Source organism: Capra hircus, chromosome 1 (genome assembly GCF_001704415.2).
Source record: "Capra hircus breed San Clemente chromosome 1, ASM170441v1, whole genome shotgun sequence".
Lineage (NCBI taxonomy): Eukaryota > Metazoa > Chordata > Mammalia > Artiodactyla > Bovidae > Capra > Capra hircus.
In genome coordinates, this window is record NC_030808.1 from 111,714,253 (window position 1) to 111,728,827 (window position 14,575).

Here is a 14,575-nt window from a genome sequence, read left to right on the forward strand (position 1 = left end):
GAGGGCCAGGAAAGGTCTCCAGAGAAGGTAACACATGGGCAAAGACTTGAAGGAAGTGAAGTTAGCCATAGTGATATCTGAGGAATGTTCCAGGCAGAGGGCACAGCAGATGCAAAGGTCAGAGGCAGGATTTGCAGCTCGCCCAGCTTCACCTCAGGGTTAGAAGCAAAGTGGAAGGCAGGACGCTCATGCTGGCCCTCTTTCTCCTCTTAGTCTACTGTCTAAGGAATTTAAACCCATACCCACACTGAAAACTTTTGCTCTTTTAATAAATGTTTTCTGTTGTTGAATTAATTGAATCATTTAGGCATCTGCCCTATTATTTTGAGGCTTCAGCCATAGGGAAAATCTGGCTTATGATGTAATAAGCCATAGATAAAGCTGATGTGTTCAATGACCCAGGAAGCACACATATCAAAGATTCGGGGGACAATTTCCTTTCAGCCACAGAGCAGTAATCTAACAGATGTGATTCAGTGAGGCCAGCTCACCATTATTCATCTTTTTGGGGTCCTCTAATGTCAGTGTGCCTTACAGACTTTCTAGCCCGTATTTCAACCTTACAGATTGTTTTACTCTTCTGCTGAGTTATTTGATATCTTTTTTTTCCCCCTGCACTCTCTGAAGCTGAGTTCAACCAGTTTCTTAAGCACAAATATCAAACTGTCACCTACATGAAGCTCATCCTGAGGACACCAAGTTTTCCAACAAGTTTAAATGAGCCTTTGTAGAGTAACATGCAACCACTTTTTGTGTCGTAGTAATACCCCCAAATCATATTCACTCTGTGTATGTCTCACAGTAAACACCTTAATAGTCTGCTTCCTTCCGACCACCTCAGATTGAGCTGCTTTCTTAAGTTGTTCATTGTATGATTTCAGCCATTTTGAGAATTAAGAATCTTGTTAGTTGAAGGCTTGTCAGCACTCAGGGAAGGGATGAATTCCCTCATGATATTGTGAGATCTCTGTTACTCAGTAAATGCCCACGTGCCAGGCCTGCTGTTGCATCCCGGTGACAAAGGGTGAGGAGTGGAAGGCGAGCTGAAAATTCCAGTTATTTTCTAATATATGATACAATTTCTTCCTGCTTGCCCTGCCAGAGAGTTAAGGTAATGAACATTTAAAGTCTAGTGTACAGTATGTGTTATCTATATGTATATGTAGGTATTTCTCTTTTATTTCAAAGGTATTATCTTCTGAAAATTACTATTACTGAGAACTCAACTATTCCTTGTCTTCTTTAATTTTTATGGAAGCACAGTTGATTTACAATGTTGTGTTAGTTTCTGCTGTGCAGCAAGTGAATCAGTTATACATATGCCCACTGGTTTTTATATTCTTTCCCCCTATAGATGGGTAGAGTTTTAAATAGAGTTCCCTGTGCTATACAATAGGTTTTAATTAGTTACCTGTTTTATATATAGTAGTGTGTATATGTCAATCCCAGTCTCCAAGTTTCTCTCTTTCCTCCTTGTTCCCCCTTGGTAACCTTGTTTTCCACAATTATTCCTTGTTGGTAATTCATCTTCCCTTTCCATTCTAAATGTTCTGTGACTTCACTATTAAATGGCTGAGAGTCAGTTTATTGTTTTTAGCACTCAGCATTCACTTCTTACTAGAGAACCTATGTTTTCTTTCATTCGAGAGAAATCTCAGCCATTTTTTCTTTGAATATCGTTTTTATGCCATTTCATCATTTCTCTTTTTCTGGCAGTACAGTTAGATTTAGGTTAGAGTCTTAGTTTATTCTCTGTCTTAATTATCTGTCAATTATTCTTTAATGTTTTCTTTGTCTCTGCTGATTTGGGGTACTAGCTATAGTATTATTTTCCAATTCATTACTTATCTCTTTGGCTAGGCCTGATCTAGAATTTACCCCAGCTATTCTTTTCATTTCAATGACTATGTATTTGATTTATAAAATGTTTTTATTGTTTTTTCATAGACACTAGTTTTTATTTTACTCTTTGGCTCTTAGTTTCTTGTTCTTTTTATGAAACTATTTCTTTGTATCTTTGAGCATATGAACATATTTCATTCAAAGTGAGTGGGTTTCCTTTTCATGTGTTGGTATTTTTGGCACTTCATCTTAGCATTAGTCTTCCACATGAATTTTAGAATTTGGAGTTGAAGGTTCAGTTTTCAGTGGAATTTTTTCCCCCTTCCATTCTTTTCCTCTGTCTATTTAACTTGCTTCTCTAGTAGTATGGAGATTGCTTCCACTTGAACTCTAAGCACCACTCCACCTGGCACAAACACATATAAACACAGCCTACCTGTGTCCCAAGTTCCTAACTAGACCTTACATTGATCGATTGATTTGAGTTCCCTGCCACTGGAGATGTTGAAGATATTTCCCATTCAGTCACCAAACAAGTGAACATTTTGGTTGTCTTCTTATTCTTAACTCTTTTGATATTCAATTTTGAATCTTCCTCATCGTAATTTTTTTTATTGCTTCCTATTATAAGTGAGGGGCTTCCCAGGTGGTGCTAGTGGTAAAGAATTTGCCTGCCGTTACAGGAGACATAAGAGACACCAGTTCAATCCCTGGGTTGCAAAGATCCACTGGAGAAGGGCATGGCAACCCACTCCAGTATTATTGCCTGGAGAATCCCCATGGACAGAGGAGCCTGGAGGGCTACAGTCCATAGTGTCGCAAAGAGTTGGACACAACTGAAGCAACTGAGCATGCATAATCCCATAAGTAAGGCTTCCATTTCAGCTTTCTTCACCACCTTGGTTTCACGTTGTGAGGCCTGCTCTAATCTCCCAAAGCATGTGGAGCACCTTTAGTTTCTACTGTACTATAAGAGCTAAATTCTTGGTCGCCTGTGCCCTCTGTGAATATGGAGCTCACACATTTATGATCTGCAGTGATCTTGTGTATTTTATTTTGACAAACTTATGACTTTTCTCTTTGTTTTTCTGTCACTGGAGCAGGGAAGATATCAAAGCATGAAGGCACACTGTTGTATATAAACCCACATGTATGTACAGATGTATGAATCCAGACGTATTCATTTTGAACAGTATTTTTTGTTTTTCTTAAAGTATCTAAAGAGGTGTTGCTCTAAAAATATTATTTATTTATGTACTTATTTTTAAATATAAATTTATTTATTTTAATTAGAGGTTAATTACTTTACAATATTGTATTGGTTTTGCCATACATCAACATGAATCCACCACAGGTATACACGTGTTCCCCATCCTGAAACCCCCTCCCTCCTCCCTCCTCGTACCATCCCTCTGGGTCATCCCAGTGCACCAGCCCCAAGCATCCAGTATCATGCATCGAACCTGGACTGGTGATTCATTTCATATATGATATTATACATGTTTCAATGCCATTCTCCCAAATCATCCCACCCTCTCCCTCTCCCACAGAGTCCAAAAGACTGTTCTATACATCTATGTCTCTTTTGCTGTCTCGCATACAGGGTTATTGTTACCATCTTTCTAAATTCCATATATATGCGTTAGTATACCGTATTGGTGTTTTTCTTTCTGGCTTACTTCACTCTGTATAATAGGCACTAGTTTCATCCACCTCATTAGAACTGATTCAAATGTATTCTTTTTAATGGCTGAGTAATACTCCATTGTGTATATGTACCACAGCTTTCTTATCCATTCATCTGCTGATGGACATCTAGGTTGCTTCCATGTCCTGGCTATTATAAACAGTGCTGTGATGAACATTGGGGTACGAGTGTCTCTTTCAGTTCTGGTTTCCTTGGTGTGTATGCCCAGCAGTGGGATTGCTGGTCATAAGGCAGTTCTATTTGCAATTTTTTAAGGAATCTCCACCCTGTTCTCCATAGTGGCTGTACTAGTTTGCATTCCCACCAACAGCGTAAGAGGGTTCCCTTTTCTCCACACCCTCTCCAGCATTTAATAATATTTTAAACTGTATGCTTAATAGCTCCAAAGAAACATTACCTTTTGCTATTTGCCTGCCATTGTACTGTTATTTTTTTTATACCTAAGCTAAAATCAGCTTTTAAATGTGAACAATTTGTTGAAAGCTTATTAGTACCAGCACTATGCTAATGTATATACACTTATACAATTTCTTTATTCAGATATAGGTCAATGGAACTATAGGATAGAAAGTCCGGAGATAAACCACACATCTATAATCTCTGACAAAGAAAGCAAGAATATACAATGGAGAAAAGATAGTCTCTTTAATAAGCGGTGGTTGGAAAGCTAGACAGCTATAAAAACATGTAAAAGAATGAAACTAGAATATTCCCTAACACCATACACAAAAATAAACTCAAAATGGGTTAAGTACTTAAATGTAAGATTGGATACTATAGAACTTTTAGAGGAAATCATAGGAAGAACACTCTCTCACAGAAGTCGCAGCAATATCTTTTTTGATCCACCTCTTTGAGTAATGAAAATAAAAGCAAAAATAAACAATGGGACCTAACTAAACTTAAAAGCTTTTGCACAGCAAAGAAAGCCATAAACAAAACAAAAAGACAACCCACAGAACAGGAGAAGGTATTTGCAAATAAATTGACTGACAAGGGATTAATCGCCAAAATACACAAACAGCTCATGTAGCTCAATGTTAAAAAAACAAACAACCCAATTAAAAAGTGGACAGAATATCTAAGGAGACATTTCTCCAAGAAGACATACAGATGGCCAAGAGTCACACGAAAAGATGCTCAACATCACTGATAATTAGAGAAATGCAGATCAAACTACAGTGAAGTGTCACTTCACACCAGTCAGAATGACCATCATAAAACAAAAACAAAACCCTACAAACAATAAATGGTAGAGAGGGTGTGGATAAAGGGGAGCTTTCCTACACTGTTGGTGGGAATGTAAATTGGTGCATTTCAGTTCAGTCGCTCAATCATGTCTGACTCTTTGCGACGACCCTATGGACTGCAGCACTCCAGGCTTCCCTGTCCTTCACCAACTCCTGGAGTTTACTCAAACTCATGTCCATTGAGTAGGTGATGCCATCCAACAATCTCATCCTCTGTCGTCCCCTTCTCCTCTTGCCCTCAATTTTTCCCAGCATCAAGGTCTTTTCAAATGAGTCAGAAACATCAGGTGGCCAAAGTATTGGAGTTTCAGCTTCAACACCAGTCCTGTCAATGAAAATTTAGGACTGATTTCCTTTAGAATGGACTGGTTGGATCTCCTTGCTGTCCAAGAGACTCTCAAGAGTCTTCTCTAACACCTCAATTCTTCAGCACTCAGCTTTCTTTATAGTCCAACTCTCACATCCATACATGACTACTGGAAGAACCATAGCTTTGACTAGATGGACCTCTGTTGGCAAAGTAATATCTCTGCTTTTTAATATGCTGTCTAGGTTAGTCATAACTTTCCTTCCAAGGAGTAAGTGTCTTTTAATTTCATGGCTGCAGTCACCATCTGCAGTGATTTTGGAGCCCCAAAATAAAGTCTCTCACTGTTTCCCCCTCTGTTTGCCTTGAAGTGATGGGACCGGATGCCATGATCTTAGCCCTCTGAACGTTGAATTTAAGCCAACTTTTTCACTCTCGTCTTTTACTTTCATCAGGAGGCCTTTTAGTTCTTCGCTTTCTGCCATGAGGGTGGTGTCATCTGCGTATCTGAGGTTATTGATATTTCTCCCGGCAATCTTGGTTCCAGCTTGTGCTTCATCCAGCCCAGTGTTTCTCATGATGTACTCTGCATAGAAGTTAAATAAGCAGGGTGACAATATACAGCCTTGATGTACTCCTTTTCCTATTTGGAACCAGTCTGTTGTTCCATGTCCAGTTCTAACTGTTGCTTCCTGACCTGCATACAGGTTTCTCAAGAGGCAGGTCAGGTAGTCTGGTATTCCCATCTCTTTCAGAATTTTCCGCAGTTTGTTGTGATCCACACAGTCAAAGGCTTTGGCATAGTCAATCAAGCAGAAATAGATGTTTTTCTGGAACTCTCTTGTTTTTTCGATAATCCAACAGATATTGGCAATTTGATCTCTGGTTCCTCTGCCTTTTCTAAAACCAGCTTGAACATCTCAAAGTTCACAGGTCATGTACTGTAAATTGGTGCAGCCATTATGCAAAACAGTACAGAGTTTCCTTAAATAAAAAATTAGAGGTACCATATGATTCAGTTATATGTATATCTATGTTTTTCAGGTTTTTTTTCACTTGTAGGTTACACACCGAGTGTTGAGTAGAGTTCTCTAAGATGTATAGTCCTTGTTGGTTATCTGTTTTATACATAGTAGTGTGTATCTGTTAATCCCAGCCTCCTAATTTATCCCTCCCCCAGGACACCTTTCCCTTTTGGTAACCACAAGTTTATTTTCTGTCTGTGAGTGCCTTTCTGTTTTCTAAATAAATTTGGAAACAGAACTTATTTAGACCTGGAGTGCCAGAAAAGTCCCAGGACCTTGTTCTAAATCTACATATATCAGTTTGAATCTGCTAATCCCAAACTAAATAAATTCATTTGTATCCTGTTTTTGGATTCTGTATTATAAGAGCCTACTGTATCAGTCAGTCAATTGACACATGATGTCATATGATATTCATCTTTCTCTGTCTGATTTACTTAGCATGGTAATCTTAGTTCCCTGCGCTATATAGTAGAGCTTGGGTTTTTCTTTCTTAGATTTTTTGGCCATGTTGTGCAGCATGCAGGATCCTGGTTCCCTGACTGAGGATCAAATCCATGCCCCCTGCAGTGGAAGCATGGAATCTTAACCACTGGACTGCGAGGGAAATCCCAGGATCTTGTTGTTTACTCGTTCTATATATATCAACTTGTACCTGCTAATTCTAAACTCCCAATCCTTCCCTCCTGTTCCCACCAAAACAAAAATTTGTTTGCTAATTCCAAACTCCCTTCCTCCTCCCCCTTAGCAACTGCCTGTCTATTCTCTCTGTTCCTGATCCTGTTTCACAGACAGGTTCATTTGTGTCATAATTTAGATATCACAATACATGATATCATATGGCATTCGTCTTGTTACGTTGCTTAGTATCAGTTCAGTTCAGTCGCTCAGCCGTGTCTGACTCTTTGTGACCCCATGAATCGCAGCATGCCAGGCCTCCCTGTCCATCACTAACTCCTGGAGTTCACTCAGACTCACATCCATCGAGTCAGTGATGCCATCCAGCCATCTCAGCCTCTGTCGTCCCCTTCTCCTCCTGCCCCCAATCCCTCCCAGCATCAGAGTCTTTTCCAATGAGTCAGCTCTTCGCATGAGGTGTCCAAAGTACTGGAGCTTCAGCTGTAGCATCATTCCTTCCAAAGAAATCCCAGGACTGATCTCCTTCAGAATGGACTGGTTGGATCTCCCTGCAGTCTAAGGGACTCTCAAGAGTCTTCTCCAACACCACAGTTCAAACGTATCAATTCTTTGGCGCTCAGCCTTCTTCACAGTCCAACTCTCACATCCATACATGAACACTGGAAAAACCATAGCCTTGACTAGATGGACCTTAGTCGGCAAAGTAATGTCTCTGCTTTTGAATATGCTATCTAGGTTGGTCATAACTTTTTTTCCAAGGAGTAAGTGTGTTTTAATTTCATGGCTGCCGTCACCATCTGCAGTGATTTTGGAACCCCCCAAAATAAAGTCTGACACTGTTTCCACTGTTTCCCCATCTATTTCCCATGAAGTGATGGAACCGGATGCCATGATCTTCATTTTCTGAATGTTGAGCTTCAAGCCAACTTTTTCACTCTCCACTTTCACTTTCATCAAGAGGCTTAGTATAATAACCTCTAATTGCATCCATGTTGCTGCAAATGGTATCATTTCATTCTTTTTTATAGCTGAGTAGTATTTCTTGTAGACATGTACCACATCTTCTTTATCTGTTCCTTTGTTGATGGACATTTAGGTTGCTTCCAGGTCTTGGCTATTGTGAATACTGCTGTTATGAACATAAGGTGCATGTATCTTTTCAATTATAGTTTTGTCTGGATATATGCCAAGGAGTGGGATTGCTGGATCATATGGTAATTCTATTTTTAGTTTTCTGAGGAACCTCCATACTATTTTCCAGAGTGCTTCTGCCCATTTTTTGATAGGGTTTTTTTTTTTTGGTAGTGAGCTACACGAACCGTTTGTATATTGTGGAGATTAATCTCTTGTTGGTTGTATTGTTTGCAAATATTTTTTCCCATTCTGAAACTAATATAATATTTTAAATCAACTATACTTCAATTTTAAAAAAAGGAGTAGTGACTTCTCCCGGTTGGAAATACAAGCTACTCTCATCCTCTGCATAATTTTGACTTACTATGTACTGCTGCTGCTGCTGCTGTCATTTCAGTCGTGTCCGACTCTGTGCTACCCCAGAGAGGGCAGCCCACCAGGCTCCCCCGTCCCTGGGATTCTCCAGGCAAGAATACTGGAGTGGGTTGCCATTTCCTTCTCCATTGCATGAAAGTGAAAAGTGAAAGTGAAGTCACTCAGTTGTGTCTGACTCTTCGCAGTCCCATGGACTGCAGCCTACCAGGCTCCTCCATCCATGGAGTTTTCCAGGCAAGAGTACTGGAGTGGGGTGCCATTGCCTACTATGTACTAAAGGAATGAAATTACTGTTTAACTGAAGGAAAAAAAAGGAAAATGATTATCATGATGGCTGAGTTAAGTTCATACTCAGTAAAAAACTCAGAACAGTGCCTGGCAAATAATTTATACTCAATAAATGTTAGCTAAAATCAGTAACAAGAATAGCAACTGTGGCATGATTATCGCTAATGTAAGTCCTGAGTAGAAGGTGTTTCAGTGGGAGCTAAAGGAGCAGGCAGGAGAGGACAGGAGTAATTGCAGAGCCTTGGATAGCTAAGAGCCCGCTGCTCTTCAGCCCGGCTTGGAGAGCTCTAAGGCTGTCACAAAGGGCAGCTAATGTATTATCCTTCCTGTCTGCTGCTCTAGTCCAGAGGGGGGAAAAGACATTTGGGGATGGTGAGTTATTCCAGTGTTTTTGCTTTTTGTTTTTAAAGTTGAGGCCTTCAACTTTGGCTGCACATTGCAATGACGGGGGAGCTTTCAAAAAGTCCTACTGCACTGGTCCCAGCCCAGAGATTCTGTGTCATCCGTTTGGGCTGTGGTCCCTGGTGATTCCAGCGTGCAGCCCAGGTGAGCACCAGTGTCTGAGAGAGTCTCTCTTTGCGGGGCAGCCCTCTACCCCACTCCCTGGCTGCTCCCTGGCCTGGAAGTGGTCAGCCCTCTTGTTTTCCAGTCACTTTTCATATCACCCTGGAGATGAAACAAGAATGTGTTTTGTGTTTGACTTCTGTATTTGTGGTCAATATTCCTAGGTCATGTTTACTTCTGGAGAAGGCAATGGCACCCCACTCCAGTACTCTTGCCTGGAAAATCCCATGTACGGAGGAGCCTGGTAGGCTGCAGTCCATGGGGTCCCTAAAAGTTGGACACAACTGAGCAACTTCACTTTCACTTTTCACTTTCATGCATTGGAGAAGGAAATGGCAACCCACTCCAGTGTTCTTGCCTGGAGAATCCCAGGGACGGGGGAGCCTGGTGGGCTGCCCTCTCTGGGGTCGCACAGAGTTGGACACAACTGAAGCAACGTAGCAGCAGCAGCAGCCAGCAGCAGCAGCAGCAGCAGCAGCAGCAATTTACTTCACTAATGGCAATTAGGAAGCCCGACTGGGGCTCAGGTGGAAACTACCCCAGACCATATTGGAGGGCTGCCCTCCCCTCTCCTTATTCCTCCTGCAGCATCCTCTTCCCTTGTGGGCTCAGGGAACAAAAGAGCAAGAGGCATGACTTTCTTCTCTGGTCCCTGCAGCAGCTGCAGGGTGGCTGACAAGTCACCAGGTCAAGTTCCACCTCAGCTTTCCTTCAGTAGTGCTGTTGAGTTCCGGGGTCAAATGATAATACACTAGTGAAACCTCAGCCACACATTTATTTATTCTCAGTGCTGTAAATCACAGGGAAGGAAAAGACCAACAGGCAGAAATATCATTCCTTCAGCTGCTCCAAATATTGAGAGGATGTGAAATGAATAATTATAGCCTTTGTATTAAGTATTCATTATTTCACCAGCCCCAGTCGGCCCAGCTTTGTATTTTTAGCCTTGTTTGCTGCTGGTGAAATTGTTTGGGCATAACTGCCACAGTTCATCTCCTCATTGTCTCCAACTCCTCACATAGCCCTGAGGCAGGGAAGGAAGCTGATGCTTATTGGGGGGTATTTGTGCAACACTGGGCACACTCATGCTGTTACACACTTTCTCCTTTGGACCTTCCAGCACATGTATTCCCTGCAGACTCTGGGTCACTTGATGAAACGTATTGGTACTTTGAGACCTGGACTTCCTTTCTCAGATTCATTTCTGACCTTAAGTGAAACCTGTTTTTCTCCAGTAGATTTGTGATGATCTATTTCCCAGGTGTCACTTAGGAATAAAGATGATCTAAAATATGAGCCTGTTCATGATTAATTTCACTCAGAAATTTATCTTTTTTTGTAACAGTGGAACTTATCTTTTTCTGCAGCACCATGTAATGAAATACACACCGAATTTTGAATTGGAAGTCTTAGGCTCCAACTCTCACACTTCATGTGTATTTGGACAAGTCATTGAATCTTTCTGCCTCTCTACTCTTATGAGTAAAACTGGACTAGACCTACACAGCCTTAACGGGTCTTACACAGCTCAAAGGAAGCATTGCCATATGACCATGCTTTGTGAGCCGCAGTGCAATGTGTAAAGTCTTAGTTGCTGTATCAGTGTCCTCAGTGTTCTTTTCTCCATGTTCATGTGGTTGCTAGTTCTCACTGATACTTTTTTCTCTAGGCTTTTGCTCATATTGGAATGATTTGTGGCCACCAAAAGATGTGTCAGAGTCCTACTCTCTGGTACCTATGACTCTGACCTCAATTGGAAAAAGAGTCTTCATAGATGTAACTAGGTTAAGAATCTAGAAATGAGATCATTCTGGATTAACTCAGTGAGTCTTAAATGCAGTGACAAGCATCCTTTTTTGTGGGAGCAGCCACCTTTTACGAATGTTAGGAGTGGGGACACAGCGAAGGCCATGTGAAGACAGAGGAAGAGACTAGAGTTCTGCTGCCATGAGCCAGGGAAAGCTTGGCACCACTGTAAAATGGGAGAAGCAGGGAAGGATTTTCCCCTTAGAGCCTGTGAGAGGCTGAATGTAGCCCTGACAACAGCTTGCTTTCACAGTTCTGGCCTCTGACACTGTGAAAAAATAAACATCTCTTGACTTTAAGCTACCAGGTATGTGGTAATTTATCACAGCAGCCACAGGAACCTAATACACTCTTCCTTTTTATTTTTTGCATCTTTTAAAAAAATTTTGTTGGAGGATAAATGCTTTACAACATTGTGCTGGCTTCTTCCATATATCATCATGGGCACACATATCTTTTAAGACCTGGCTCCAGTGTCCTCTGCCCCTGGAAGTCTCTGCTGCATTTCCAAGGCTGAGGGCAGTGCCCCTTCTCCATTCACCCATGAAGCATCTGTCACCCTACTTGCACCTGTTACATAATTATCCAGTGATGTGTCTGTCTCCTCGGTGACACTGAGAGTTCTATGACAGTGGGATTGTGCCTTGTCAATGCTTTCATCTTGCATATAACAGCTCAGTATGTGTTTGTTTTATGCAAAATGCTCTCAGACTCTGTCATCTTTATTAAATCCCCCATCAGCACATTGGCCTTAATGCTCTAGTGGGAACTGATGTGCCTGGCTTTTCACCTATAGGTATCTTTCATCTTTCTGCACATGCTGCCTGGTTAATATTATTTCTTCAGTGTGATCCAGACACTTGTCTACTCAGAGTCTCTCAGCAACTCCATACCTCTTGACCACTGGCTTTCAGGTGTCTCCACAGCCTGGCCCCAAAGTACTTTTTCGGTTTTATCCACCATTGCCGTCCTTCATGGGGACTTCCCTGTAGCTCAGCTGGTAAAGAATCCTGCAGTGCAGGAGACTCTGGTTGGATTCCTGGGTCGGGAAGATCCTCTGGAGAAGGGATAGGCTACTCACTCCAGTATTCTTGGGCTTCCCTGGTGGATTAGCCGGGAAAGAATCTGCCTGCAATGCGGGAGACCTGGGTTCAATCCCCGGGTTGGGAAGATCCCCTGGAGAAGGGAATGGCTACCCACTCCTGTATTCTGGCCTGGAGAATTCCATGGACTGTATAGTCCACGGGGTCTCAAAGAGTTGGACACGACTGAGCAACTTGCACTTCACACCCTCCTTCATGAACTTCTGCTCCATGAAAACAAAGCTGTTCCTGTGTTCATAAAACACACTTTGCTAATATAAAATCTTCACTAGAATGATGGGTGACAGGAAAGCCCATCTCTTCATCACTGTTGAAGTTTACGTTGCCATACAGAGTCCCCCTCTACTCTTCCCCCACCTTTCTATGAGGTCTTTGTGGTCACTCAGGCAGAAATGCCATGTTCCTTCTCAGAACCACTGTTGTGTGGTCATTTGCGCTTTTTGCAGGCAGCTGTGCAGACCAGGGTAGGTTATTTGAGGACATGCCTTTGTTAGCCTAATGGGGTCTTTGCTGATGTCAAGGGCCAGCTATTTTCCATCTCTGCATCTCCTGCAGAACCTGAGGGCCTCATTCACTGGGTATATTAAAGATATTCATATATGTGATGTCAATACAGGGAAATTCAATAACCTCTCCTGATGTAGCCTTTCCCCACCCCAATTTCCCTTTGTATTTATATTGCTTTGCCCTCACAAGATTTTGTGAAAATGAATGTTATTACTGAAAAACTGCCTGTTCTGTATTTTAAGTATAATAACCTCTTAGTAACAAATTTGCAAGCAGAAAAATGGTCTTAAACTTTTAATGAGGACTAGGGGAATTGTTTTGGCGGAAGAGTATTCCTTACCTTTGGATGGGTTGGCCTCTGACAAGTGGTTGAAGAGTTCACAGAAGAATGTTGGACACTGGGAGAGGGGTTTGGAGCTGAGAAGGAGAGGAGAGGTGAGCAGAGCTTGGGTCATTGGTTTCAGGTAGAACAAGGGACCAAAAAGCTGTGCTGCTAAGCAGACTTCTAGGAAATCTGGGTCCCCTGATCATCTAAAAATTGTACAAGTTTTCATCTGGACACAAGCAGATCTTTTTTATCCAAAACAGTTGAAGTTAGTTGTCATCTTAAAGTAATTACAGTGCCTAGTCATGGCACAGGTCAATAGTGAGTTCCCTCCAATTACACAGTGGTGCAGAGATAGGAAAGATATTTTATCTCAGAATAATCCTTGCTTCCAGAGATTTCTACAGCACTCTTCTCCCCTCAGTGAAGGAAGTGATTTAAGTAGCATATTCTTGCTCAAATTTACCTGTGTATTGGGTTGGCCAAAATGTTTGTTCAGGTTTTTCCAGAACATCATATGGAAAAATCCAAACAAGCTTTTCAGTCAACCCAATAGATATAGAAAACGTAGTCTCCAAAAGACCCGAGTTTGAATCCTGCCTCAGGTACTTACTAGCTTTGTAACCTGGAGCAACTTATTTAATTTCTCTAAGCATCAGATTCTACATCTCTGAAATGGAAATGATGATAACACTAAAGGTTGCTGAAAGTTGAATGCAGACATAGTCATCATTATTTTATGGGATTGGTGGAGGGCTGGCAGGAGATGGACAAAACTGGTACAATAAGCTTAACTCCTTACAGGTAATTGAGAGAGAAATTATAGCAGCAATGCTGGTTTGAGTGAGGGGTGCATTCTAAGTGACTCTGTGTTTCTTAAGAGACATGATTTCCATTGCTTAATTCTTTGCAGAATAATGGGACCACTGAGCATCAGGTGGAATCTTTCATAAGGAAAAAACTGGAGTCGCTGTTAAAAGAATCTCAAATTCGAGACAAGGAAGATCCTGATAGTTTCACAGTGAGGGCACTCCTGAAGGCCACGCATGAAGGCTTAAATGCACACCTGAAGCAGGTATGCAATTCCCTCCTGTGCTTGTCCTCGACAGGAAAAAGAAAGCACCTCATGCTTTGTTTCTCATCATCTGTCTCTTTTTGGAATGCTTCTCCAGTTTCTTCCATTTCTGCCCTTATATTACTGGAAAAATGAAAGTCTCCTCCTGCAAAATGATGTTAGAAATAGTGAATAATAGCTTAAAGGGCACAGGTGGGGGCAGACCTGATTCACTGGGATCCTTGGGACAAAGCCCCATGTCCCTGCAGTTACCCTCCTGGCAAGTGCTCAGGTGAGGTTGAGGGCTCATTCAGGTGGCCTCCATGCCCTGTTGATCATACCTCCTAAATGTGTGTCTGTCCACCTCTCTTCTCTATGGCATGTCCTCATTCAGGCCAATGTCAACTCTCACTTAGACTTCTCTTGCCTTCTTTCAATCTAACCTCCTCTCTGATATCAGCAAGAGATTTTAAAAATGCAAATCTGATCATGTCACTCCACTGTTCAGAAGTTTTCAGTGGCTTTCTGTTATGCTTGGAATAAATGACAGACTCTTTAACTGGGCTTTCAAGGACCCACATAATTGCATTCTCACCTACCTCTCCAGTCTCATATCTCCCCGTTTCCCCTGTCACACCACCATCCACA

General features: G+C 41.7%; 1 protein-coding gene across 3 annotated transcripts in view; it reads left to right on the forward strand.

Annotated features, from left to right (window-relative positions):
* PLCH1 (phospholipase C eta 1) overlaps positions 1–14,575 on the forward strand; it is a 109,314-nt gene that overhangs the window by 54,104 nt on the left and 40,635 nt on the right. For all 3 annotated transcript variants that reach the window (XM_018048620.1, XM_018048609.1, XM_018048614.1), the window contains exon 10: positions 13,787–13,948. In XM_018048620.1, coding sequence (XP_017904109.1) covers positions 13,787–13,948 — 162 coding nt within the window. The remainder of the gene's footprint in view (positions 1–13,786; positions 13,949–14,575) is intronic.